This window comes from Empidonax traillii, unplaced genomic scaffold (genome assembly GCF_003031625.1).
Source record: "Empidonax traillii isolate 1590-97213 ecotype Southwest subspecies unplaced genomic scaffold, ASM303162v1 scaffold679:size546144, whole genome shotgun sequence".
NCBI lineage: Eukaryota > Metazoa > Chordata > Aves > Passeriformes > Tyrannidae > Empidonax > Empidonax traillii.
This window is the reverse complement of record NW_020955872.1, coordinates 161,900-188,860: the sequence shown is the minus strand read 5'-3', so window position 1 is coordinate 188,860 and position 26,961 is coordinate 161,900. Positions and strand designations below refer to the sequence as shown.

Sequence of the window (26,961 nt, the reverse complement as noted above, 5' to 3'; positions counted from 1 at the left end):
CAAGAAAGCTCTATAGTCTGAATTTATCAAGTCGACAACCACTTGTTTTCAGTAAAGTTTGTCAGAGACTTCACATTAAGCCTATGCATGTACAATGCATAGCATCCAGATCCCTGTTCTCCAAACAAACCAGCAACATCATCTGTAAATATCACTTACCTCCTAGTGTTGTAAGTTTATTACTGAAATATATCTTAAAATACTCAAAGAGTATTTTAAAGGATTATTCTTAGGTGCACAATTTATCTTTTGCTGCAATATACAGCAACCAAATAGCAGTGGCTCTGTAACAGGGGTAATGGTCCTCCAAGATGGTTGGCCAACCTGCTTGTCCCTTGCATGCCTGCTGTCCTGAACTTAATGCACTATCTGTTGCTGGCTCTGGGTATAAAAACCGACTGATATCCCATTGACAGAAACAATAATGTGTTTGTAACTAGTAGTTAATGGCAGACTGACAAGCACAATCACAGGAAGTAATAAACGTTTCATGGAGCTAGCATGTGACGTGACTGGCACTGGTCTGCGCGTCTAAATACAAACGGGGCAATGACCCTATTAAAAGAAGTGGTTCCAATTCAGTGATGTATGATAACTGGATTCCTGGTGAAATCACTATCACTACTCATACACGATGCCAAATGTGTTTGCTTCTATTAATTAATTTAGCCAACATGTCATTACCTCTAAAAGCTGTCATATCATTACAGCAGCTGAATGCACTAACTACAGCTGAGTGTGTACAAAGACATTAGACCCCCCGAAAAAAAAAACCTTTCAAATTGTTCAAAATTTAAAAAAACAAAAAAGGAATAAAATACTGAAGGAATCAAACAGAAGCAAGTGGAAAAAAGCACATCGCAGTATATCCTGTAAGTGATACGCTTATCAACCCAACCCCTCAATTCCAGCAGCTGGTATAAAGGCTACCAGGACCAGAGAAGAAAGCCTGCTCTAACTGACAATTCCCACACAACTTTAACAACAGCAATAAAATTATTCATCATTGACAGGGGTGCAAACGAGAGCGGCACCAGCCCTCGCATGCTATTACTCGTGCTGGCGTTTATTTATGACTTCAGGAGAGGAGGCAGCTGGTTGTTTTTACGCGGCTTTTTTTTTTCTACCCGAGCAAACGAGAAAATGCTCCTAATAAGGCTGGTGGAAGTGCAGCGGCTTCCCTACAGCATCAGCTCTCGTGAAGGAAATGAAATAAAGTATGGTGTTACTATCTCAAACGTGGTGCCGGATCCAGGCACCGAGAGCACTCCTGGTGTTGGGGCTCAGCCCCAGACCCCGGGGAACACAAGGGGCCAGCCGGGGCCGGACAGGGGATTCCCGGGACCCCCCGAGTACCCCCCTGCCCCCGGGGAGAGGTTGTACCGCCACCCCTCCCGCGGGCTGCGGTCCGACTGCCCTGCGGCTGGCACCGCGCTGCCCTAATTTTTATTAATTCAAAAACAAAAGTATTTTTTGTCATCTACAGCAAAACGCGACACTCCCACGTAGGGAAGCCTCCGGCTCGGCGCCTTGCCTACAGGCTGAGCGCATCGCGGCGGGCGCGGAATCCCCACCGGGCAGGACTGCGGCCACGCTAACGCAGACCTGCGGCCCCGCGCCTGTGCGCACGGACGGACGGACGGACGGACGGACAGACGGGCGGGCGGGCGGACGGACGGACGCCCCCCGCCAGCCCCCGGCACACGTGGGCGCCCCGTGCCCGCGCAGCCCCCTCCCGCCCCGCACTCACCGCGTAGCGCAGCGCCGGCCTCTCGCTGAACACCGAGTCCCCCATGGGCGCGGACGGGCGGCGGAGGCGCCGCTCCCTCCCCACGGCGGCGCTGGGCACTGACCCGCCGTCCGACGGCAGCGCTGCGCTCCCGCCCGGCAGCCGCCGGCCCCTGGCGCCCCTCCTCGCCACTCCTGCCCGCAGCCCGCCCCCGACTGTCCCCTCCCCGCCGCGGGAGCCGGCAGCCCCTCGGCAGAGCGGGGCGGCAGCGGGAGGAGGCGGGTCCCGCGCCGATGGAGGGGGGCGGTTTCGGTTCTCCCGCCCAGGCGGAGCCTCCCGGCGGACGGGGCCGCTCTCCCGCCGCACCTGCAGCGTGACCTGCGGGGCTCCCGCAGTGCCAGGAGGAGAAGAGGGCGGCCCGTTTCCTGGCTCTGGCCGTCCCGGGCGGTCCCCGAGATCCCGCCGGGAGAGGCGCTGTCCCGAGCCCCCGAGCGCTCGGGAGCGGCGGCTCCAGCCGCCCTGTCCCGCAGCCCCGCGGCTAAACATCGGGCCAGCCCACGCCGGCCCCTGGCAGCACCTGGAGGCGAGGACCTAAAGGTGAAGGAGAGAGGGACAAATAAAACATAACTTTTCCTGGTCGTGTTTTTGTAACGCGTGCTTTGGGTGCACTGCTCACGACTCTTTAACACTGTAAACTTTGAAGAGAGAAATGCTATGTCACGGTCTGTTTGTTATTTTATGAATGTGTCTTTACACGAACGGTAGATCAAAAAAATTCGTGGAAGGAAAATTGCATTCGGCTGTGTTATAATTAGTAATGATTTCTCTGTGACTTGGCTGGGGAGATTATGGTATTTCCATCAATGGAAGTGTTTAAAAACCTCCATCAGTTAGGCATGGCCTCAGCAGAGCCTAGGACAGCCTACATCATTTCCTGAGCCCTCTTTCACCTTTTTAATAATTTTTCAATGCTCCGCACAAATCTTGATTAGCACAACACTCCTCCAGTTACTCTCAGTTGTTGTCTGAGGAAGTGCCTTTATTCTAGTGCTGCATGACATACATGTAATTAATGAGTTTTACTGTTTCTAACCTACAATCTAGGCAAACACGTTACCAGCTCATTGCATTATCTTAAAGGTAACATAATACTTTAGTGAGAAAAGAAAAATTGTTTTGGGAAAAAAAATGTGTAAAATAATTCAAAATACATGCTGGAAGGATAAATCAATTGAGCCAAAGTTTTTATGTGCTCTGATGATGATGTCCTGTACTCAACAAGCTTCCAGTTATGGATCTTTCATGGATCTTAATTCCTATTGCAAAGGAAATCATCTTTTAAGTGTTCCCATGGAGAGTCAACTTGACGTGAACAAAGAACACAGTATCTGCATTTACCAATAAAGTCCATTTTTGTCTCTCGGGTGAACAATCTGTGCTACTCCCATTCCTGGAAAACAAGGCAGGGTAGATACTTGAGCAGTTGCAGAGCATGTATTGGAAGGCAGCACCCAGCAAAAAGAAACTTACATATCAAACATTTCAAATCATCAGGATCTCCAGACAGGCAGAAAAAAGTTTCAAAAAAATAATGGCATCTGAGTGCCTGGTTTTCCCTCCCAAAGTTCTGCTTTTTATTTCAAGGAGATGTTTTCAACTGGAGAACTCTACATATACCACATGCTTTGATTCCCTATGTTTTTAACTCTGCTCTGCAAGTTTCACTGCAGAAAGCAGGTGAACAAGTTTGGGAAGGGATTTGTAGGATTTCTACCCTCGAGCTCTATAGCATCACCACCTTCTTCTGACCACCATAAATGCAAAAGGAAATGCTAAACATGACAAAAGGACTAAAACAGGGGGGTTGTTTCTAATAAACACCCCAAAGTGAAAAGAATACTATGGAGGAGAGCAGAAACCCCCTACTGGAAGACAGAGAAGAAGCAAACCAGCAAAGGGAGAGATGCAAAACTTTGAGGAAACGGAGTAATTCAGGAAAAGGGAGAAAACCACAAAGCTGGGAAGGTGAAGAATGCCCTAGAGGGAGAAGCCAGAGAGGAGAAGGACTAAAGGTGAACTTTTGTGAGTCAAACTCGTTTGGCCTAGAAACTCATTGCCACTGAAAAGGAGAGTGTGGCTCCTGTTGACCCTCTTCATTCCCAACTCCCAGCTGCATGCAGCCACCACCTCCCTCGCCTCTTCCTCTCTGTTTCTCACAAACCAATACAGCAAACGGAGCACACGCTTTCTTTCCATTTAGCAAGCTGAATCAGTCCTTTGAGGGAGCAGATGAGACCCGACACAAAGGAAAGTTGGAGGCTGTCTAGTTGGGAGCAGGTTACTGGGGGCAGAAGAGATGCATGCATGGAAGTGCTTTGCAATAGTAACAGGCTGTTACACTGGTGCAGCTGAGATTAAAAATTAAGAATACACCATCAGGCAACTGTAGTTGAACTTTTTACAACGGCAAGGAAAGAGTTATAGGCAGAAACATACAGTTTGGGGGAGTATCAACCAGAAAAACACAGGCTTATTAGATTCAGTTTTGTTCTGTACATGTAACATAAAAAATAGGGAGAAAATTTTTTTAAGTGTCTTCATGTATAAAATCTTAAATGACTTGTTAAGTTGCAGCAATCAGAAATTCTACAGTAGAGTTCAAGATTGTTGTGTACCTAGTAACAGAATTTAAAACTAATTGCCAATTACAGAAGTTGTTTTCAAAGGCCAGACCTCAAAATAAAAGCTTTCTGGATTTTGAACACAAGCTGTTGTGGCTGTGACTAGAAAGCTCCCTTACACTGTATTTATGATGGCCAAGCAGCCTACCTGACTTCAAATTGCACAGGATTTGGAGCACACCCCAGTCTGCAGTGAGCAGTAACACACTGAGCTGTAGTACTCAGTTGCCTGCAATCATGCCTCCCTCTTTTAAGCCACTTAGCAACTAGGATTAGCACACAGATCTTTCTCGCTGTTCTGATTACCTTTTACCCTTTCACATTACATTCTTTTTCACTTATGATTCATTTATGATTCCCCTCTGATGCTCCTTCCAAACTTCCTTACTCCTTTACTTACCTGATAATTGGAACCCAAGGAATACATGCAGCTTACTTCAGGAAGTGTAAACCTTCCAGGTCAACTTCTTCTCTTAACAGATGATATGAAGCATAGCAGTTAATTTCCTGCATATTCACTACAAGGCAACTCAATCAAGAAAAAACAATAGAAACTGGAAAAAAATTCTGGAACTAATTTTAAATTATTTCTATTGTATGAGGTACTGCTTCCTTGCATTTTTATTAATGCATTCCATGGTTCCCATTGTGGTTGTTCCTTACACAGCTTTAAGGAGCTGGAATGTGTGCTTTACACCTGCGAAGACAGATTACAGTAACAACTTCCCTCCTATTCTATTTATCATTTGTCGTTGACAACAGAAAAGAAAAATGAACAACGTTTCGGCTAAAATTTAGTTGCTTTCAACATAGCAGCTGGGAAATGAGTAGGTAATTGAATTTTACCTACCTGATCATTAATGAAGCCAAGTTTTGTTTTCCAAGTATTACGCTGGGAACTGAGTGCTTTCTCAACAGTAATTGCTATTAAACAAAGGAAACTAGTTTTACAGTTGCAAACAGCACACAAATTATGAAACCAGGGAGAAGGGACTTCTCTACTTCTCTACCACGAACTTCTCCTGGAACTAGTGACTCAAGCTGTCTGATGTCACATCAAATGAGGTAGGAAAAAGTTTCCAAATCCACCCTGTAATGGGAGGGCAGCCAGCATGGTCCTTACAGCAGTAATGGATTTGTCTCACCTAAATGTAAACATCTACAATCTCCATCTCAGCTTATCACCTTAGGCTCCATAGGAAGAAACTCACACATCTGATGGACAATGTATTTTGTTCCAAGTAGACATCTAAAATAGGTACATAAATTGAAGTGCCTGCTTCATTCAGGTGGGAGGCCATGACAATTAGGTCAGATGGCTGCCCTTCAAGCATCTGCAGTTAAGGTGGGGGGAGCCAATCTCGGAGCACAGCTATTAAATCTCACTTTGACTGTCACAAAAGTCCTTAACAGTCTCAGTGTCTTGGTTCTTTTCATTCCGAAAAGCAGGGGCTACCATACCTATTAAGTGAAAACACAATAGATATCTTCAGGTGAAAAAGCTTCAAGAAAGCATGAAGGTCATGTTGTGTTTGACCTTTCTAACAGCACATGAATGCAGCTTCCACACTGAGCCAACTCCAAATCAGGAAAAAACTTGCCTCTGTGGCTGCTGAACCAGAGCCAAGAGTGATACTGGCAGCACACTTCTTCCTCGGGGAATTAGCACTTTTCTTATTCTGGCCAAATGTTCATTCGGTCATTACAAGTTACAGTTTAAGTCTATTTCTCAAAAAGAAGAGATAGAGAAGATTACAGATAAATATATCAAATGCATAAAGCTTGAGAAACAAACCCTAGAAACTAAGGAATCAGAATTTAGGGATAATAAATCCACTGCAAAAATCTTTTCTTCAGAGCTTCTTTTAAAGTGTTTATTTGCTACCCATGAAAATATGTTGATAGTTTCTCACCAGTTTGTAATAGAGCTTAGGTAAATAGTACTTAATGCCCATGAAGAACGAAGTGCCCTCTCACTCGTGGAGATGCTTCTTTACAATAGTGACGTAAATCTTCTTAGACAAAAGAAATCCTATTTAGAAAGAACTTGATCGCTGTAATTTCCTAGATGTCTGAAAGCCCTTACAAGGTCTAATACACTGGAAGGGCGTGACCCTGTTACTGCTCTCAAGGAGTTGTTGCCCAAGTGCTGCTCCTGCAGGTGGGGAAGAAGTTAGTGCCTTATTCCTGGGGAGCAGGTACAAAGCATCCTGTCTAACACCTATCTTGTGCTTGCACCAAGTGGTTCAAGGTGAGAGGAACTGCATCCTGTGCACACCTACACAACGCTCCCAAATAGTCCAACTCTTAGAAGCCCTTTAAGGCAAAGTGGACTCCAGGTTACTAACTCAAATCCGTAAACTGTGCTGTGCACTGGGCAGGAGGAGCAGCTTTTCTTAGGAGTAGCATCTGTAAGCATCTAGAGGAGGACTCTCCACTGTTCCCAATGTCCTTTGCCTGCCATCAGCCAGAGCTGCTGGAGCTGCTGCTGCTGCCTGATGAGACACCACCATCTGGGAAGGAGCAGCAGCAACATAGATGTAGCCCTAGGGGAAGGTGAGAATCAAAACAACATGTCCCAGGGCCAAAACCACTTCTTCTGGTAAGCACTCTATATAAGAAATGGACAACTTATGGAGCAATCACAAGGGAAACCTTTTCCTAAGGTGAAAGATGTTGGCAAGCATTCCGTAGTTTGTTAGTACTGGTGTGTTACTAGACTCTTACTCGGGTATTTAATTCTCACATTGAAATTTATTTCATTCAGTAAATCACTATTCAGTAAATCACTATTTATAGGCTCCTTTATATATACTGTATAATTTGTAGGTCAGTGATGTCCTGTATGTGATTGTGCATATTACTGCACTATCAGTTATCAGTAGCACGGCAAAGAAATTTAATCTAAAAGACTTATATTTTAGAAAAATATTAAATTACTTTGCATCCCTTACATTTGCACATTGGTCTCTATTTTCAGCATCAGTGAAAATTCACTAGAATATCTTTAAACTAAAACTCCAAACTACTAACCTATAAATAAAAAAAAAATTACTCTAGCACATAACACCAAATAGTTTTTCAACAACAATTAGCATTTACCCTGTGGGTCACTGGAATTCATTTGGGTTTTAAAGCTGCAGAAGAAACCACCACTTATCCTGCCATCTTTTTCTTCCTTAGAGGCTGCAATTTAAATAAATGGGACCACTCACTGTTTCAACTAAAGATAAATGACAGGGTTTCAGGCATAAATTTTTTTTTTATGTTTGTTTTTCCTTGCTGACACAGAACAAGCCAAAAAGGCGGACAGGAATAAGGGGAAGAATGCAAGGGGGGGAAAGAAGGGGAAGAAAAAGGGAAGCAAATGTAACTTCCAGGTTGATATCCTTATGGGTTCCTTCCAACTCAGAATATTCTGTGACTGAATAAATTCAGTTCTGTGACTCTGTGAGTATCAAAACAGCTTAAGGGACTTGAGCGTACAAGCCAAAAATCTTAGTGAAGTCTCATCTCTGTAAATTATACACATCTGGGAAAAATAACAATTCAGTGGAAGATTTTTCTAGTTCCTGAAAGTGGGTAGATCTCCATGTATTTCCTTCCTTGTTTATCTCCTTACAACTCACATTCACTGTAAACTGCATTACTGGGCTGAGCTCTGACTAGCAATTATCCCTCTCCCGTAAATATATTCCAGGAATGGGAGAGGGAGAAAAGCACAATTTTCTTTCATTACATATGACTTGTAGAAATTGCAGCTATATAAAATAATAATAAAAAAAATTAAAACCACTAACTTGAAACAAATCAGCTACAGATACATGATCTGCTTGCTCTGACTAGAAAGAATATGCTTATCAACAACTGCCAGACACATGGGCTCCTATCTAAATTTACCATCGGAATATTTGACAAGAATTTAGGAGGACGAAGGGCTCTTTCAAAACCTGAAAGTTTATCCAAAACTGTTTCACGAATAGTGTGGGATTGTTAAAATCCATTTAGTCTGTAGAGTAATAACTACACAATAAACCTCCCAAGAAGTAATGTGACTACTGTACATTTTGATTTAATGTTGTAATTCATAAACCAGTTTTGCAGTGTAAAAGTAATTATTTCAAGACTGGAACAAGACCAAGCCTCTTGTGACCAACAATAATAATATTCATAATGTTAACAAACCTCTTCAAATGAAGTCATTGTTTAATACACTTCAGGCTATATGTGAAGTGGTTACAAACATCATGTTTTTGTAGTTGTCAATAATTTGGGGATCGTGTAAGCAGATGGACCTCACATTCTTCTGTTCTGGATTTCAACTGTAAATTAAGAGTCAGGGTATTATTATTCATAGTATTCACTGGAGCTGGTAGAAAAGCTAGTGCTCCAGCTGAGAAGGAACTTTGCTTTTCAAAATTTGACTTTCGTTCGATTGACTGTAAAGCCAACATTTTCAAACTTTTTGTGAACTATGAATTCTTATACTTTGTTTTTCAGTCAGAAAAAGACAAATCGTGAAGTAGTCTGCTTGGTTAGCAATAAGCCTGACAAAAATTCTTCTTTTCTCTGAGCCCTGGGGGAGCACTCATGCAAACTGCCCTTGGAGTGACAGTCCCTGGGAGGCATCCCAGTACATCTCTGCTCCAGGGCAGGGAGCCTGGGAAGCCAGAAAGGCAGCCTGAGAATTACTACGGAATTAGGATTTGCCACAGTCCTGTGACGCCCTGAGGTCTTGGCACTGACAAGCTGCAGGGCCGCCGTGCCATCTCCAGTGGTGCCAAGCCTTGGCAGGCAGCCTGTCCTACAGCCCGGGAACCGCTGCAGAGCAGCTATGCCAGGCAGCCTGCACTAGAAATGGGAACCAAGAATTTTCAGGACCATTGTATCAGGGTTTGGATCCCTGGATGGACTTAACCAAAGATACACGCTCTTGAATCAGTCCCAGACCTTGGGCTGTGGGACAGCCCAGGAGGATTTTCTCACAGTCATAAATCCAGAGTCTTCCTACAGCCTGCTTGTAACTCAGGGATAGTTTTCCTGGATTGATTAGAAGTAGATTCAAGGAGTTGCAAATGAAATATTCAAAAGCCAACAAATCAACTTTTTTTCACACTGGAATAAATTCATATTCATTAGCATGATTAATGACTTTTGAAATGTTTCTTCTTTTGTATTTATAAAATGGAATCATATGCAATATGAATTCCATACGAGGTATTTCAAACATACATGACCATCCACCAGGTTAACAAGGCATTTTACAGTGCGCTCTAGCAATTTACATTCACAGTCTAGTGTTGCTCTGAAGAACAGGTATGGTTACAATTTTAGTGCATGGTTACAGTTTCACTGTATGGAGTCTGAGGGCTTCAAGCAGTAATGAGTTTTATTTGAGCCTCATTTTCCCTGGCTATAAGTTTATTGTTTTTTTTCACCTTGAGGCTGCAAAAGCATCAAAGCATATTTGTTTTCTAGTAAGAAACTTCAATCACCTAATGATTCAGGCATAAAAGTTCCCCTGATCTGTCATGACAAGTGAGAGAGAATACAAGGGAACTGACTTCAGCTCTCAAGGCGAGATGGAGAAATGCAGAATCTTAAACACTCTGTATGACTCTTATCCTAAGTCTAAACACACTGTAGTTAGGAAAAACACAACCAACCAACAGCAACCGTGTCCAAGTGTTCCAGGTGGGACTCACCTTCAGATTCACACAGCTACCTATCAGTCTCTATGTATAAGTTAGGCATTTTGGTCCCCATTACAGTCACTGAAGACCTACTCTATACAGTACAGATAGTAGAGCTGAAAGCACTTTGGAACACAGTCTAAAGAAGATGCTGTGTCTGATCTGTTGAACACATTTCCAGACAGCGTACAACTTGGTCTGCTGTACTGTTGCACCACCTGTAGAAGCTGCCATTGCAGACTCGTCCATGTCCGGAGCCCTACAACAAGCTGTGCTACACAAAGGTAAGAATGACTGTGTTAAAGACCTTTAGTCCAGCTGGCTGGACAGCCTTTTTCAACTGTCATATGTTCCTAAAATATAAACCAAAACAAGTTGGAGTTTGGGGAAGGGATCTGCAAGAAGGCCTGTCTTATATGTCCAGGCAAAACAGATTAATATCCAAGAGGATCCCTGGACTAACTCGGCACTTAGCAGTGCACATTGCTGAAAACATTCCTAGTAAACATACAGCAAAAGGTGTATTTATTGTACTTTTGTTCTCCCCTGCAGCAGCTGGGTCAACAGTTGCACCAAACGTGACTGCTGTGCTGTAAATATGGCATGCCACTCTCACAAATTAGTCCTTATGCCGGAAGAGCTGAGTTTAACTGAAGGGTTATATTATGTTAGTGCTCAAACTGCTTCCCAGTGGTATTCAGTGAAAGGTTAAATCACCCAGCACTTGGGCATCTGATGCTCCCTGTTACCTGGAAACTGGAGCTCTGACTGCAAGCACTGTTGAGTAAGTGATTTTAAAAAAGCATGAGGAACATGAAAGCACAAGTCATATAAGACATGCACCATCATCCAAGCATTTCTCTGACTGCAGAGCTGTATTGTTTCAGGCTACAAGATCCTTTACTCACTTGGATGGAATTATTCCAGTATATCCCAAGCTGCGGCTATTCCCTTTGTAGGGGTGGGAGGAAGGTGAAAGCAGAGCACAGCCCACAGCGTTCCAGATCCAGAGATCCAGAGGTGGTATAGCTGCAGTGCTGCTGAGCAATGACACTTAGGCTAATCTGGGAGGAGAAGATCCCCTTGGGCAAAATAGCTTGGGAAAGGCTGGGTTGTATAAAAATGCTGGCCTATTCTCAAGCTATTGTTTTGGAAAAAAGGTAAGCTATGAATTGAAAGCATTGCAGCTATTCCTAAAGAATCCCCCACTAGTCTGCTCTTCTTCTGCAATAAGGACATCCAGTTCCTTTGTAGTTAAATTCTTCTCCAGTGACTTGTATTGCTTTAACTGTCCTGGTAAGACTCGAAAAAATGTAAGTACAGGAAAGGCCTTGGAAAGATTCACAACAGTTTTACACTGACTTGACAATACTGTGATCTCAATGAAGCCAGCATAGGGGAAAGCAGGAATAATGCAGCAGTGAAAGAGCCATGCTATTTCCCCCCCACACTTTTTGTCCTTCTCCCTTGATTGAAAAGTCAAAAGGAAATCTTGGAACTGATCCTGTACACGATTTGTGCTCCTAAAGCAGAGCCAGAATGCTGCGAGCCAAGCGCAGGGCTGAATATCCAAACTTTTACTGTTTATATTGAAGCACATATTCGCTGGGTGCAGGAGTTTGAGACCACTTCTCCCCACACACCAGCTGGGAGGTATCAAAGCCCTTCAGGCTATCCACCCGTTCACCTCCAATTAGACCATGAGTTCACAAGATGATGAGAACATCAAAGTGTTAAGGAAAAGGAATTCATCCACACAGGACAAAGAATTTAAGCTGTTTACAACTTTCTGCTCTCTGATGTTTATTACAACCCCTCCCTATAAAATCTGCCTCCATCTGCGGTACCTTGTAGTGACAGAGTTAATGAAAACCCAAGCTGCATTCCAAGGATGGCAATACAGAATGAGAGCGACCTCAGCATTGTTTTGCTAAGATCTCAAATTGCCAATACTGCAAAATGAAGTAATGCACTCTGTCAACATGTAGTATGTTCTATAAATGGGATTGCCTGTTCATCTATTAGTAAAACATGCGGAAAAGCACTATTTGATTGGCGTTAGAGCAGCTGACTGCTTGCTTTGACTTCTTCCTTAAGATTTATTTGAAGCACGAAACTGCTGAAAATCTCCTGTGTGTAAAAAAGACAAAAATATAGTTAAAAAAATTAAACATATTTACAAATAGCCCTTACTTTATGTGTCTAGTCTTCAGTCAGCGTTTCTTTATCAGCAGAATTAAATCTGAAATTAACTAGAGCACTGAATGCTGAAAACTGATTTCCATGGACTTCAGTATTAACTTATGAAACTGTTATATCTTTTTACAAACAAAAGATTACTCTATTAGTTAACTTAGAAACCTCAGACAGTTTTTAAAAATGTATATACAGCTTCCAGATTGAATTTTGCTGATCCAGGCTTCTTAGGAGGAGTTTATGGAGCCAGACTTGTCATATGAGCTATTTCTATAAGCCTCAGGTAAATATACACAGGGTTCGTGTTGTTAGAGAAAGTATTTTTTTGTCTTCTAAAAAATTTAAGTTAATCTTAAGCAAAAACAAAAGTTCATTCAGTACATTTTGTATTTGTTATTTTTGACCCATTTTGGGAAGTATTTTCCTTCCACAGATCTGGACTGTCCCTACTTCTCTCCAACTCCCTTTAACTCTTTCATTTCTTTAACCACTCTGCTTCATAGTCTGCTGCTCTGGTCTCTTGAGTTAGAAACAGCTAGGTGGCACAGCTGGAGAAAAGGAAAAGGGTTTCAGGTATTTCCTTCTCCTTCCCAACCAGTAGCTTTCATGCCTTCCCTTTCCTTCATGTCTCCTTTAACTCCAGTTTCATAGAAAAGTTTGATCTCCATTGCAAAACCAATTAGAGGTGTCAGTTTTTACTCATGTAGCTGATATGGATGCAATTACAGGGATCAAATAGATATATTTTATTTCCTTTTCCATTCAAAATTGCTATGGCCTTCTAAAACAGCTTTATTAGAATATTACTCTGCCTGTAATAACAGGGTTCTCAATTTTCATAGAGTTGTAATTTGTAAAATCAATAGCCAAAGCAGTATCTCTCATTTAAGATTTCAGTTTAATGTTGTTCTTTCAGTGGAGTATCATGTAAAAATTTAGCCATAAAATTCAGAGTCAAGGAGTCAGAAGTACTCCAAAGTACTCAAAGACAGATACTGAAGTCAGGAATCAATGGATCTGTAGCTTCCCCTTCAGGTATCCATGGGCCCGGCAGCAAGATGGGGAAATGTCCCTCCTTTTGGTTTCATCTGTAACATCTCTTCAGCCACCACTGGTACTAAGCTGAAATTTGCAAAGCAATTCATTCTTTTTCCACTTAAGTAAGATACAATATGCTTACTACAGGTAAAGGTTCGTAATTAAGTTTTCTAAGTCTTTTTATGACAGAGAATGTGAGAAAAGGTACCACCATTAGCAGGTAAAGAATGAAGAAACTGATATAGCAATACAACGGGGATTACCAAAATTCTTGATCTTTAGCTGGAAATGGACATTTTCCTATGACCAAGAGCCTTCATGTGCCCAATGCCTCCAACTCAAGGACCTTTTGGCGCAGGCTCCAATGTCTGTTGGAGCAGTTCTCAGAGACAAACATCCAATGTCCAGGAGCTCCCACTGCTCCTCTCTGAGGCACTACTGAATTTCACAAAAAAGCAATGCACAAGCAATCACTGTTGACTTAGCTCTACTCACAACCAAGGATGTGGATCAGTCCCTGTGCCAGCACAACTTCACTGCTGGCCTTATGATGAAACTTTGGCACTTGAAATGCCCCATGAGGACTGGAGAGACTGGCTACAACCCACATGAGATTCCAAAGAAAAGAAGAGCAATGTTCACAAGGGGAGAGACGCAGGTAGGTTGTCTGAGGGATAAAAAGGTAGATTGTCACTTTTTGTTGGTACTTGCGAGAAGGCAGGCAGCAGCAGTTTGCTGCTGATGATGCCCAGGCCTGGTGGTGTTCTACAGAAGAACATTCCAACAAAAGACACAAACCAACGAAGTCATATCTGAAAACTGCCCATGACAGACTCTTCTGTTCCCTCTGTACCCTCTGCTCCCAGCTGTACCAGCACAAGAAGTTCTCTTGTGATCCTGGGTAAATCAACACTGTTCTAACAGAAATTACTGATCCCATGGGTCCTCAGAGAGAAAAAAGATTATGATGCTCCTTATTTAATTTTGAGTAAAAGCATCTTGACTTTCTTGAATGGTTAACACTGATAGCTGGAGAAGATTTGACTGATATCTTGCTTGAACCATAAGCCTCCAACTTTCACACATCCTGGTCTCTTGGTACCTCTGAGACCTACCAGCACAGTACAGTGATGAACAGATGGTTGCAGTGACCTCCTGTTCCATCAGCATAGAGGGATGAAGAAGGCAGTGCCTGTATATGCCTGTTTACCATCTGTATTATTCCAATAAAATGGGATCATTTTTAGACTGCTGTGGTTACCCTACTTATTTGCAAATGAACACTCTCAGTATTGTCTTCAATTCAAAAACATTTTGAAACATTCAAAGTGCAATACAAATCTCCCTCTTACTCTTTATTTAATCATAGGCTGCAGACAATGGCTGTGATTCAAGGTAGCAGCTAACTACTCACATAGTTTTGAGTATGGTTGAGCATGGAAACGATAACTATGGGATTCTTGTGGAAAATTACTTCTGAACCAAAGGCAGAGGAAGCTACACACCTCTAGGTGTGATATCTGCTATATTAAAGCTATGTCTGCTTCCTCCAGGATGATGTCAGGTCCAGCTAAGGGTCTCAGATGGAGCAGCCATCTCTCAGGCACATTATTTCAACTGGAGAGAAAGCCACACAGAAAAGCTTTCAGTTTTGCCCCCTTTGTCATTATCTTTTATCAGTTCCTCTGCATTCACCTATAAAATACCATCCAATGAGCAGAGTGTTTTGCTTTGGACTGTGCAGTGTGTAATTCTTCCAGAGGTACCACAGCACAGCAAATGCTGCAGGAGGTACCAGCGCATGAACCCTGGTGCCCACTCGATGGAGGCTAAAAAGAAGGTGTCAGTTCTGCTGCTCGAGGACTGTCATGACACAGACATGGTGGGAATCCAACCAAGGCTAATGCAGGGCAGCTCTCAGCAGAAGGGAGGAGAGTACGCTGTGTCTGCAGTGAACTGGAGCCACCGATGTGCCTCAGCCTCAGCTGCAGCTGGGCCATAGCATTCTTCTGGAGCTCATGTATTTCTGGAGGCTTTTCTGTTTATTTTCTTAACAAAGCTTTGTGGACTTTTTAAGTGGGGGAAGGGAGACTCAAACATTCCCTTCTCTCAGTTTTAAAAAATCAAGACTCAATTTTGTAAATAGATATGAGAAAAAAAAAATCTCTGTTAGAACCTGCCAATCCTTTGAGGTCTGAACTTCATGTTTTAGGATCTTTTCATGTTTTTCATTATCACATTTCTTTTCAGTTGAATATTATTAAATGAGCAATACCATTATGGCAAAATTGGTATTCTTGTAATTGAATAATATGAGATATATCCAAAGGAAAAGAATTTAAGTGAATCACTCTTCTTTGGATTTAAATTCAGAAGTTAAATCCAAATACCTAAGTGAACTTGACAGTGTCTGTCACTTTGTCTGCAAGTAAATTCTTATGTTTTCCCTACAGCACTGGAACATTAAGGTGCTGCCAATATGCGGATAAGCACTGTGCATTATACAAAACAGCAGTAAATTAATCCCTTGTGTTGTAATGGAAAATCTCAATTTAAAATCTGAAGAGCAGCAATAAAGAGAAGGAAAACTTGTAGCTATGATTTTTATCATGGCTGGTGGGATTTTTTTTTTTCAAATGAGGTCACAGAACCAGATTGGAGAACTACATTTAAGAGGCTCCTCCTTCTCAAGCACAACAGGAATAAGCCCATCATTCTTCTTATGGTTCAAACTATTCAAACTTAGATGGCTCTTGTGCCCGTGTCACTGAGGGTGGTATTTGTCTTAGTGGACTGCAAAAAAGCAAACAAGTTTCTCAATGAGAAAGCTCTGAAAATAAATGATATCTATATGACAAGGATAGACAAAGAGTATGTGCTGCTCTACACTTTTCAAACACTCCTGCCATGGAGACCCTGCACAGACTCACAATGGGCTTAACCCATCTGGTGGTGGGCTGCCACCAGAGGAGCTGTCCTGCATCCCTCTGCTCTCCTCATGTCCATCTGCACGCTCCTGGTTTTGTGGATATGCATCAAGGCTCCTAGTAGTCTTATGGATTATTTTCTGTCACATCAACTACCCCTGAGGTCCCTCAACTGCTATAGCTGTTGAAGGGGAAGTGGGAGGAATGGATGATTGCAGGTTGCCTTTAACTGGAGTAATAAAACCCTGAAACTGGAGTAATTAAGCCTTTTGTACAGCTGTACATCCACTCTTCCCAAACCCTGCATATTCAGGGCATATTACTCCAAAAAGAGGTGACACTACCTGTTGTTTTTTCTTTCTACAAAAGGACAGACTCTATCAGCATTAGGAAATAATTCAATCGTGGAATTCATTGTAACAACTGTTAGAGCCAGGAGTGAAAATGGGTAAAAGGGTTTGAAAACTTAATAGACAACTTCCCAACCATCAGTGACTATTAAACAATCTCGTTCAGATTATAGTGTAGAATATTGTACAGAAGACCCTAAATCACTAACCACGAGGGACAGGAAAACCTACCCTATGTGTTATAATTCTTAATTTTTCTCCTACACTTCCTTTAATCATCATTCTTGCCTACCATAGAAAACAGCATTAGGGTGTCAGGGATCCTCTTTATCTCAGCCAGTAATGTGGATGTACCTCCATCTCACAGGAGTTTGACACCTCATCTGTAATCACTGAGTCCCTCACAGGAAAGCAAAAATTTACAAATGCTTAACTCTTCCGTAAAGAGTTGTTTGGAAAATAAAGGCTGAAAAGGGGACAAAAAAGGAGAACCATGAAGCTGAATGTCTTCAAAAATAACACAGAGTAGGAAAAACACCATGGCTGGAAAGAGAGTTGCTTTTGGACCAAATGAAATCAATAAAGATGACATTTTTAACTAAAAGGATAAGTAGGAATAAACACTATGAGGAAATAGTAATTTTAAAATGAATACATTTTAGATTTCAAATTTGATTTAAATTTTACCTATTAGCTTAAGCTTTTGCATAAACATTCAGGTTTAGATAGATCAACTTTTTCTGCAGAAGGGGCAATGAGGTCTCATTATGCTGGAGGGCATGTAGGCAGAGGTTTCAGTACTGCTGTTCACTGGAGCCCCCATTCCAAAAGACATTAACAAGCCTTTCAGCGTAGAAAGAAACCAGGATGCCATAAAAATATATCTGCAAATGAAAGCAGGTGCTCAAGAGTACTCTGGAAGAAAGATGCTTTCCTGAACCTGAAGACAAAGGATTGGTGTGGACTCAGCTCAGATATGTCTGTGTTAATGTATGACCATGAAACACAGTCCTTTGATGTACCCACATTCAGAGAGAAAGACCTTCTGCAGAATGGCCCTTCTGACTTTTACTTTTCATTTATCATAGATGGGGAGTCCCAGAACCAGGCAGAGCATAGTTTGACAGGCACTCCCTCTTGAACCCTGAATCCCACCCAAGTCCCATGATCAGCTGGACATGCTCCTGCCCCCCTAAGACACAGCCACTGCAGGGCAGACAGTCCCTGCTTCTTTCCTAGAGAAAGCCCACACCAGGAACAACAGCAGGCACATTTGGAGCAGCAAAGCTTTCACAGGTGTGTTACAGAGCTGGTCACAGAAGGCATGAGAGGGTCAGGAGGAACGGAAAGAATAGAGTCTGCAGACAGTTTTGGCACCCAAAAGCCCACGGAGCACACTTACCGACTGGGAAGGGGTTAGGCAGTCCTATATTTAGCCATAAAGACAGATAGGCTCTCTTAAGAAATGCTCACAGCTTTGAAAGGTTAACACAAAGCAACAGTCTTGTCCCTGCCCTTCTATAACAGGCCAGCAGTCCCTGCATTCCCCCACTGTCACCACCCTCTTTGCTCTCTCGCCTCCCAAGTGCTAAGGCTTGTCACAGAAGCCTCTGCTTGCTCTCCCACAGAGCCCCACTCATTTACTGCTGCTCAGACACACAACACCCATGCACGTCTTGGCCACTGCCATTTTTGATCATGGACTAGGAAGGAAACACAACTGTTTGATAATTTTATCCTTGAACACTAAATTTAGATTATTCAAGCTTGTTGTCCAGAAGCAAAAGGGCATTTCCCTAACCCATCACACTGCAGAGTCTGCAAGTCAGATAATTTGTATTCTGCTGAAGACACAGATCTGAACTCAAGTCTTCTTGTTGCTCTTTAAGGCTGTTTTTGCTGCCTAAATGCTAAGGATTCAGAAAAGCTGCACAAGGCACACCACAGCTCTACTCCTTGTTTTCCACCGACACATTTCTCTCCATCAGGAGCCCATGGCAGTGAGGCAAAGGGAAGGCAGAAAATTGCAGAAGTTTCCCTCTTCTGCAGGGAAAACACTTTCAAAGAGCACAGGGAATGGAGACTGCTCACTCTCCTCACATTTCGGAGCTTCAAGGAAGGAAGGTGCTCTTGGTTGCCCTCCTTCCTCTTGCTGCCAAGCCTGGAGAGGCTTCAACATTGCTGTTTGACCTCCAGCATTCCTGCAGCAGGACACACTTGAAGCCCAGAGAGAGAGGTATTCTGCCCTCTTGGATGTCTGATCACAGATGTGACCTCCACCTCCCCAGTGCTCTCCTCACCATTACAGATACATCTTGCTTGCTTTGCAAGCAAAGCAAGACAGGGAGCTGATAAGGAAAACCTTTACCTTCACAAAATATCTGCTTCTGTTCCACCACCTAAGGTAAATTATCAATATAAAATCTCATTATTTGGTAATTTGTTTTTAATTTAAGGGAATCTCCTGACAAAGAGTTATTTTTTTTAGTAGGGTCAACACTTTCTGAGATAATATTGTCTTTCAGTGAAGACCACCTTTTCCATAGAAAATAACGTTTCCTTAGACCCAGACCCACTCTAAAAACTAAGCTGGTTTTCAGCACACCAAACTCCATTAGTGATGCAAATCCCTTCTTTTTTTCTGACTAATCTTACATATTTTACTTAATGTGTTTTGATTGATAAACGTTTGGCTTGAGATTTTTTTTCCTCTCATCAACATAACTTTTCAACATTGAATTTCCTCTTGGAAGTTACAGGTTTTGCTAGAACTGTCCAAGGCGTTTTCAGTGCTCCAAAACTGTAATCTTCCACAAACTCCAATAATCAACTACTTTAAAATTCCAGGTCGTTCATGAATGCAAAATGTAAACAAAATTAAATTCAGATTTACCCTTGACACAAATATATTTGCATAACTGTCGTCATTAATTCCTAAACTTATTTCAATTTGATGGTATCAGCCCCAAATTTCATATCAGCTACCTTACTAAAAAGCTTGTGATTGCTTCAAAAATATACAAGCTTGGCAAAGTTTGTTCTGTTTTCTAAAAATCCATGTTCCCCACAGTATGTAAAAATGTTGACATCTGACCATTTACAGAAGAATCTCTTTATTTGCTTTTTGCTATGCTAGATATTGAAGCGAGACAAACTGGCCAGCAGCTCTCTGAGTTGTTTACTTAACCATTTACAAAGAGGAGATCTCAGCAGAAATAAATGGTGGTATTGCCCCTTATCATAATGGATAAGGGAATGGATAATCTCTGTTTCTCCCTTCAGGACCCTCCAGTCCAAATCTCCAGGCCTACTCCAAAGTGTTCTACTTCTGTGGAGATCGAGGGTTTGTTGTTATGAATAATGAACAGTACATTGCCCTGCACAAACAGTCTTGGTGTGAGCTCCAGGGGCCGGGAGCAGGATATGGTTACAGCTGAGTGTGTGCCAGCAGCAGCACTGCTTTCCTGGTTGTCCTACCAATCCCATGCTCAGTTCCTGGGGAGACTGGACCAGCCTTTTCTGAACAACTATGCAACAGGAGGAGCATTCTTTGCTGAAAAAACAGATGCTTTCAAGTCATGTTTGACCACTTAGTAATTATTCTGCTATGCATATCACTTTGTGAAATGCATTCAGCAGTTCATAAGCCTGGTGTGCCAGTGGCCCAATAATTTCTTGATGCCCAAGAACTGTCTCACAGCTTCTGCACCAGTTACACTGCCCTAAGCACAGTGCCAGGACCAGGAACTCGTCCATCCAGAGCTGCTGCCAAACCACTCGCACTGTGGAACCACGGTCCAAAACACACAGTGTTTAGTCACAAAACTTGCTTAGGCAGCCGCTGAAAAGCAGGGACAAGCTGCGTACACTTGCATAGTCCCAAATGACCTATCTAATATGGCATTCAAGATGCTTCAGTAAATGTCATCTAAACCCAAATATTATTTAAACCATCTAAAAAGAAGCCACTTCTCTGAGAGTCAGAGCTCTGGTTCACATGCACCAAGGGGATGAAGTGGGTACTGACATCCACTGCCCATTTGCTGCTCAAACACAGATTGCAGCAACTGCAGCAAGGAAAGCTGAACAACAACATCTGAAGCAGATTCTGGACTCTCACAGTTTCTGCCCAAGGCTTCAAAGTAAATGGAAATTGTACCACTGTACGTTCTCAGGAAGGGCACTGTGGTAACCCACTCCTGTTTCGAAACACCAAATGCAGGTAAAAACATGACTACGCCATGCTAAGGGGTGTTTTAAATGCACATTTACTTTAAGACAGCAGGGTTGTAGTCTCTAGAGGTTACATGATTTTGAAGCTGAGAGCACAAAACATGACTTTTGATCACCTGGAATCCCTTATGCTGGATCACAGCTCTCCTGTGGCAAGGCAGTACTGCCAACAGCTCACTCCCCATTTGTGCACATTTCTTTTCCAGTGCTTCTCACTATGTTATTACAGCTTTTGCCTCATGTTTTAGCAAAAATTATAACCTAATTTAGCATTTATCTACTGTATTCTTCTAGTTACGATGATGTTTTTAAAGTTTCTTTTGACTCATTTTTTATTTCCCAAAAATATTATTGTAGCCTGGAGAAAGACTAATGTCAAGATGGGCCTAACTTTGAACCCAGGGTGGAGAAACTTTTGATATGGTTCCAGACCATATAATACTCTAGTCAGGTCTCTCGAGTATCTGAAAAAAACAACTTTCCCAGGCCCTGCCTGCCTGTGAGATGTTGGAGAATAAAGCACCCAGTCTTTCTGAGAGGTAAGGTGCTGATTACACAACTTTCAGCACATCCTGAAAGCTGATTTCAAAAACTAATATTGCTTTTGGCATCACACAGTTCTTCACATAGCCTTTGGAGGGGAAAGCAAGTGCAGGAAGATGAGGGATTTTTAATATAACTTGTAAAGAAGAGAAGTATGGAGCTGAGAAATAAGACCCAACATCTGAAGAGCCAACTCAGACTTAGCCAAAACTTAGCTGTATCATTCATGACATTTTGTTTCTGTCCTCTCAATTCAGTGTAGTCGTGCATCAAAGGTTGCTCCACAAAACTATTAAACTAAAATTTTTACACACTCTCCTCTAGCTAGTACCCAGAATGGGTGTGCTGCAGAACTGCAGTACAAACTGCTGTACACGGAGGCAGAAAAGCTCAAGAGATTTCAAAAAATGCTCACAAAACAAAACTTGTTCTTGCCAAACTGATGCCATGAATGGTTCTAGACACATTCAGTAGGCTCGAAAAGCCACCAGAAATGACCGAAACTTCAGCACCTGTCATAGAGCAATTCTCTTGTTAAACATTCTTGGTTAGACTCCAAAGCAGGCTGAACAAACCAACCTTTTTTAATACATAAGCAAATATTTTCCACACAGATATATATATATCCATATATAATATATACTATATATCTATATATATATCCACATATATATACATTTGGAAAAAGAAAAAAAGAAAATTTCCACTCTAAGCTGGAAGCAAAATTTTTTTTATTGGCAATTCTTTCCCTGCCCAACTATCTTTCCCTAAATTACAACAGAGTACAAAGAACCTTCCCTTCACACTTCTCATATTCAAGCTATCCCAAAACATTCACCAAGCAGACCAACACAGTATTGGCTGTGTACCAAGGCAGCCTCCTGAACACGGATTTTGCCTAACATAGGAGGCACCTTGAGTCCAGGCCGGATAGGAGGTGTTGGTGTAGCTGCTCCCTCTCCCCCACAAAGCCAGCACCTGTGCGTGACACTTCCTTGCATCCCACTGCCTCTTCTCCCCCGTCCTCACAGGGGAGCTCACCCCTCTCAGTACCCCCTTCTCCGCCCTCTTGCACTGAAGAACATCTTTAAATCAGGATTACTTCACCAGTGCTGACTGGAAGCCAGAGGGACCTGAGGATATATGCAGCCACTGGCCTCCCCAAGCTCCATGCACCAGTGATATCCCCAGAGCAGCATGATTCCTTTAGCAGGGCTGTGATAGCAGAGAGTTCTGGGCGTCAGTGGAACCTCTCTCTGCCAGGTCAAACAGAATAAATTCATAGTTCACTGAAAAAGCAACCAGAACCTGAAATGGACACTCCCTTCCTCCAGAGCAAAGGAAGGGAAAATAAATAAGTGAGATAGATAGATAAATATAAGTCATCAGAGAAATTAGTGTCTAGCCTAGAAAGTATTTAAGAAAAAGGTGAGCCTCTAAAAATGATAGCTTGAAAGCAAAGCACAGTTGCCAGCTTTCCCACCAGGTTTAAGATGTTTTAACAAAATGCAATTCATTTCTTCTGCCCTGACAGAATGTGTAAGCATTCTTTTAATCAGTGGGAATTTTTCTCAACCTTCAACTCATGGCTGTTTTCATCACTGGCTTTGGAGAAAAAGGTTCTACCCTTGGAAAGAAAAAACAAAAGCAAAAAGCAAAAAATAAAACGAGGGTCAGAAAAAATGCCACCAGTTTCATTTCTAAGACAAACGAGGACTTTTGAGATTGCAAGCAGGTTGGCACTAAGCCTTCAAAGCTACAGTATTTTCCCCAATGTATTTTCCCTTATGGAGGAGTAGAGGTGCCACTGAAGGCAGCCCATTGACAACATGGTACTGGGACACAACTAATCATTCTGCTGTTCTCCTGCATGTTCCTATCTATCAGGTATTTAAGCTAATTTGGAGGAAACAGAGACCATAGTCTTATGCTAAGCCTGTGAGGAGGACAGAAATCTGTCTTTTGTCTGGGAAGATTGACTGGATGATTTCTCAAGTCTGCCTTTCTTCAACAACTAGACATCCAAGAAAATACGGAACGCCACAGCCTTCTCTTTTCATTTTGAAAGAGGTGTTCTCTTCTTGGAGAAGAATAAATCCAAGGAGAAGGACAAAACCATGAGACATAATGAGCAGCTATCAATCAGCAGTAGAAACAGATTATGCAGTTTATTTAAGTTGGGTTTGCTGCATACTTTGGCATCTGAGCCATATATTGGCTGGGACAGTTTTCTTCCCAGGTCTTTTTCTGACTATATTGCTCCCGAGGTGGTCTCCTTAATAACCAAAATCACTCATCCAGAGGCCTTTTCTAGCAGCAATGCCTTCATAAGCACATAATTCTGGCAGGCAAATTTCCTTACGATGACTTATATGCTCATGTGGGACACCAGGTAGCTGACTAACTCCTCTGCATTTGGTGTCCACAACACATGGTCACATAGAGTGGATCTACTCTATTCTATCACAAACCCAGTGCAGGTGGGCCGAGTGTGTGCCCCTTATGGAGCCACAAGCAGTGCTGACCTTTGGTGCTTGTGGCTCTTCTCTTTTTTTCCAGAAATCTTTCCCAGAACAAACCCTTTTCTTTCCTTACGTAAAGCAAGGCTTAGCACTAACAAATCCAGCATAAATCTGCTTTTTAGCAGGGCCTGTTGTAGTAGGACAAGGGGCAATGGTTTTAAAACAAAGGAGGGCCAATTTAGATTAGACATAGAGAAGAAGTTTTTTACAATGAGGCTGGTGAAACACTGGAACAGGTTGCCCATAAAGCAACCTCCGAGGGCCCAACCCTGGAAACATTCAGGGTCAGGTTGGATGAGGGTCTGGGTAACTTGATCTAATTGAAGATGTTCCCAGTCATTGCAGAAGGATTGGATCTAGATGACCTTTAAAGGTCCTTTCCAACCCAACTGTTCTATGATTCTACGATAAACCAAAGGCTTTCATTAATCTGATGTCTTCTTGTTGTCAAAGCAGTATCAGACAAAAACTACCTTTTTACCTAAAGGAAAGCAAGTTCCAAAAAAAATTTACACAGCACAGACTTAAGAAAAACATTACATTATCATGCAACTGATCCCAGTTTGTCATCACATTAGCTATTCAAGCTATTCCAAACTGATTCTCACAGTAACACTTGTAAGCCATATTAATCATAATTTTAGAATATATTTATCTACAGTTAGCAACCAATTGACTACTTAAAAGTTCTGTGAGCCAAAAAAAATAACTACTTTTTCCTCAAGAGGTAAATACTTGGTGTCCAAAATATGTCACTGAAATATGCATCCAAGCGTTAAAAGAATATGTGTAATAAAGAGTGCTTCTCCAAGTCAGCAACTCTTGGGAACTAAAGCATGTATTTCTGTAATGATGGATTTGCTAATGTAGGCATTGTTACTTTTCATGTGGTTTTATTTGCATTCACTGGTGCTGTAGTTTGCATGAGAATCCATAAATATAGCATGCTATGTTTCTTACATCCTAAAAATTCAGTATTGTCCTCTTGAGGCTCAACATGTTAAGTATATCAGTGACGTTCTCAACAGCACAAAGCACATATTTAATCTGCTGCCTATCTGCAGATGCTGTTTTGCACCTGTAGTAATAAGGCAGTGAGACTGAAAGTCTTCAGAAGCTTTGTGCCAGCACAATTATATGGGGATCCAGAGAGGTTTTCAAAGATGCAAACTAACTTCTCATCTGTCTTATATCTACAGAGTGTGTTTATGTATCGGTCTGTCAACAGTGTTCAGGTAACCTTCAGCATCAGCTGGATGCTGCCTGATGAGATGGTGCCTGGGAGATCTGATTAATTCTGCCCTGTATTTTGAACCTTTCCTCATCAACAGGACAGTATCAGCAAGACAACAATGATGGTGGAGAGGAAGAGTTCTGCAAAGCTGTCTTTCCCAGCACTTTAACGAGTGTCCCTAGATGAGACTTCCAGAGGGACAGCAGTCTGCAGCCAAAAAATGATTGCTATAAAAGGTAGCGCTGGTACGAGCCTGTGCTTGTTTTCCTCACTGCCACAGACTGAGAAGAATGAGGTAAATGACTCAGCTCTCTCCACACATGTATAATGGCATTTCCACCGGCTCTGGAAGATCACAGCTTTGTGACATGCAATACCTCAGATCAGGGAACCTCGAATCTCTGCCATCATGAAACCAGGCTTCTCCTCAAAGATTTTCAAATCATGAGACATTCCTACAGCCCCATTTTAAAGCTGGCAGCCAAAGTAGGAAAGAACTTGCAAAAGATCACACAAATGGGTCGGCCTTCTATGGCAGATCCACTCAATTCCAGGCAAGTACTTAAAACACAAGACTCTCATAAATTTAAAACTCAATTTGCACCATCTCCTGTACTGGAGGTCATGCTGAAGAGTACTATTAAAATTGAATTCAGCCCAAGATCTTATGGTTAAGATAATTTTTAAGTGTAGCCTTAAAGAAAAAAAAAAGAAAAAGAAAAAAAGAAACCATGAGCAAAGACAAGATCTGCAATAACACAGAGAAAATTAATTACCTAGGCAAACTCCTTTTCAGGTTTATGACTCATGCCAGCATATAAATGTCTGCATGAAGCCAGCTCTTAACGCTAATTTTGTCACTGTAAGAAAATTGTAACTCTCTCTGAGAAAAACTGAGTGCATACCTTGCTGTTGATTTTTCAAGACTCTGACTGGCAGTGCTGAACTATAACTGCAGATTTCTGCTAATGCTCTAAAATGTTTTACTAAATTTAATCTTCCACCGCAGATATAAGAGACTCCTGGCCATGCTTCAGTTGGCCTCAGCTGCACAGAAGCTGTGGTCACAGACACTTAATTTGTTCCTTTTTACTGAATACAGGCATGGCAAGAGTATCACTTAATAGGTCAAAAATCCCATTCCATATAATGACAATAACACGGTACAAAGAGCACAAGGAGTAGGAGTGAGAAAACATGCATTTTTGTTAGAGCTAGTCCGTGGTTCAAAGCATTCCCCCTCTGCCTCTCCCTTGACAGAAGCTGATGTGTTTTTCAGCCAGTGCTGGCACCGGGTCGCAGTGCCGTGGCGCTGACAGGGTTTCTGAAGGAGCCAGCCCTATCTGCCTCCACAAGACCCCTTCTTGGAACTATCGCCTCTTACCACAGAGTTAATTTAGAGACATGAGCTACCAGCTGTAGGTATCTGCTTTATATATAAGAATTACCAAAGTGCTCCTTGTTTAGGCTTTTTTTAATCTTACTGGAGCACTGTAAGAGAAAGCAAATGTGTTTGATGGTCCACGTGCACGGCCCTACTTGACCACATGGTGCCAAAAGCTACATGCAGCACAGCTACAATTACCCATTACAAGGGCAGCATCTTCATTAGGGGTCACAAGCTTATTAAACAGGGGAAAAAAGAAACATGGGCACACTGACACAGGCACTTCTCTTCACTGGTGACAAGCAGAGTCCAGCCAGTGCAGGGAGGAGGGACCCACCACAGCAGGTGCAGTAGCACTGCTGGGCTGCACCACCCCAAAAGCTGTTGGTCCTTTTCATCTCCCTTGGTAAGTCCCTGGCAATGACTGG

General features: G+C 42.3%; 1 protein-coding gene across 2 annotated transcripts in view; it reads right to left on the bottom strand.

The window, feature by feature from the left end:
- ARHGAP6 (Rho GTPase activating protein 6) overlaps window positions 1-26,961 on the bottom strand; it is a 321,793-nt gene that overhangs the window by 155,857 nt on the left and 138,975 nt on the right. Inside the window, exon 1 of one of the 2 annotated variants that reach the window (XM_027899621.1) lies at window positions 1,751-1,834. The exons of the other annotated variant lie outside the window; for it this stretch is intronic. Within the exon in view, the coding sequence (XP_027755422.1) occupies window positions 1,751-1,795 (45 nt within the window). The 5' untranslated portion in view covers window positions 1,796-1,834. Of the gene's footprint in view, window positions 1-1,750; window positions 1,835-26,961 lie in introns of those variants that run through there. 2 annotated transcript variants of the gene reach the window in all.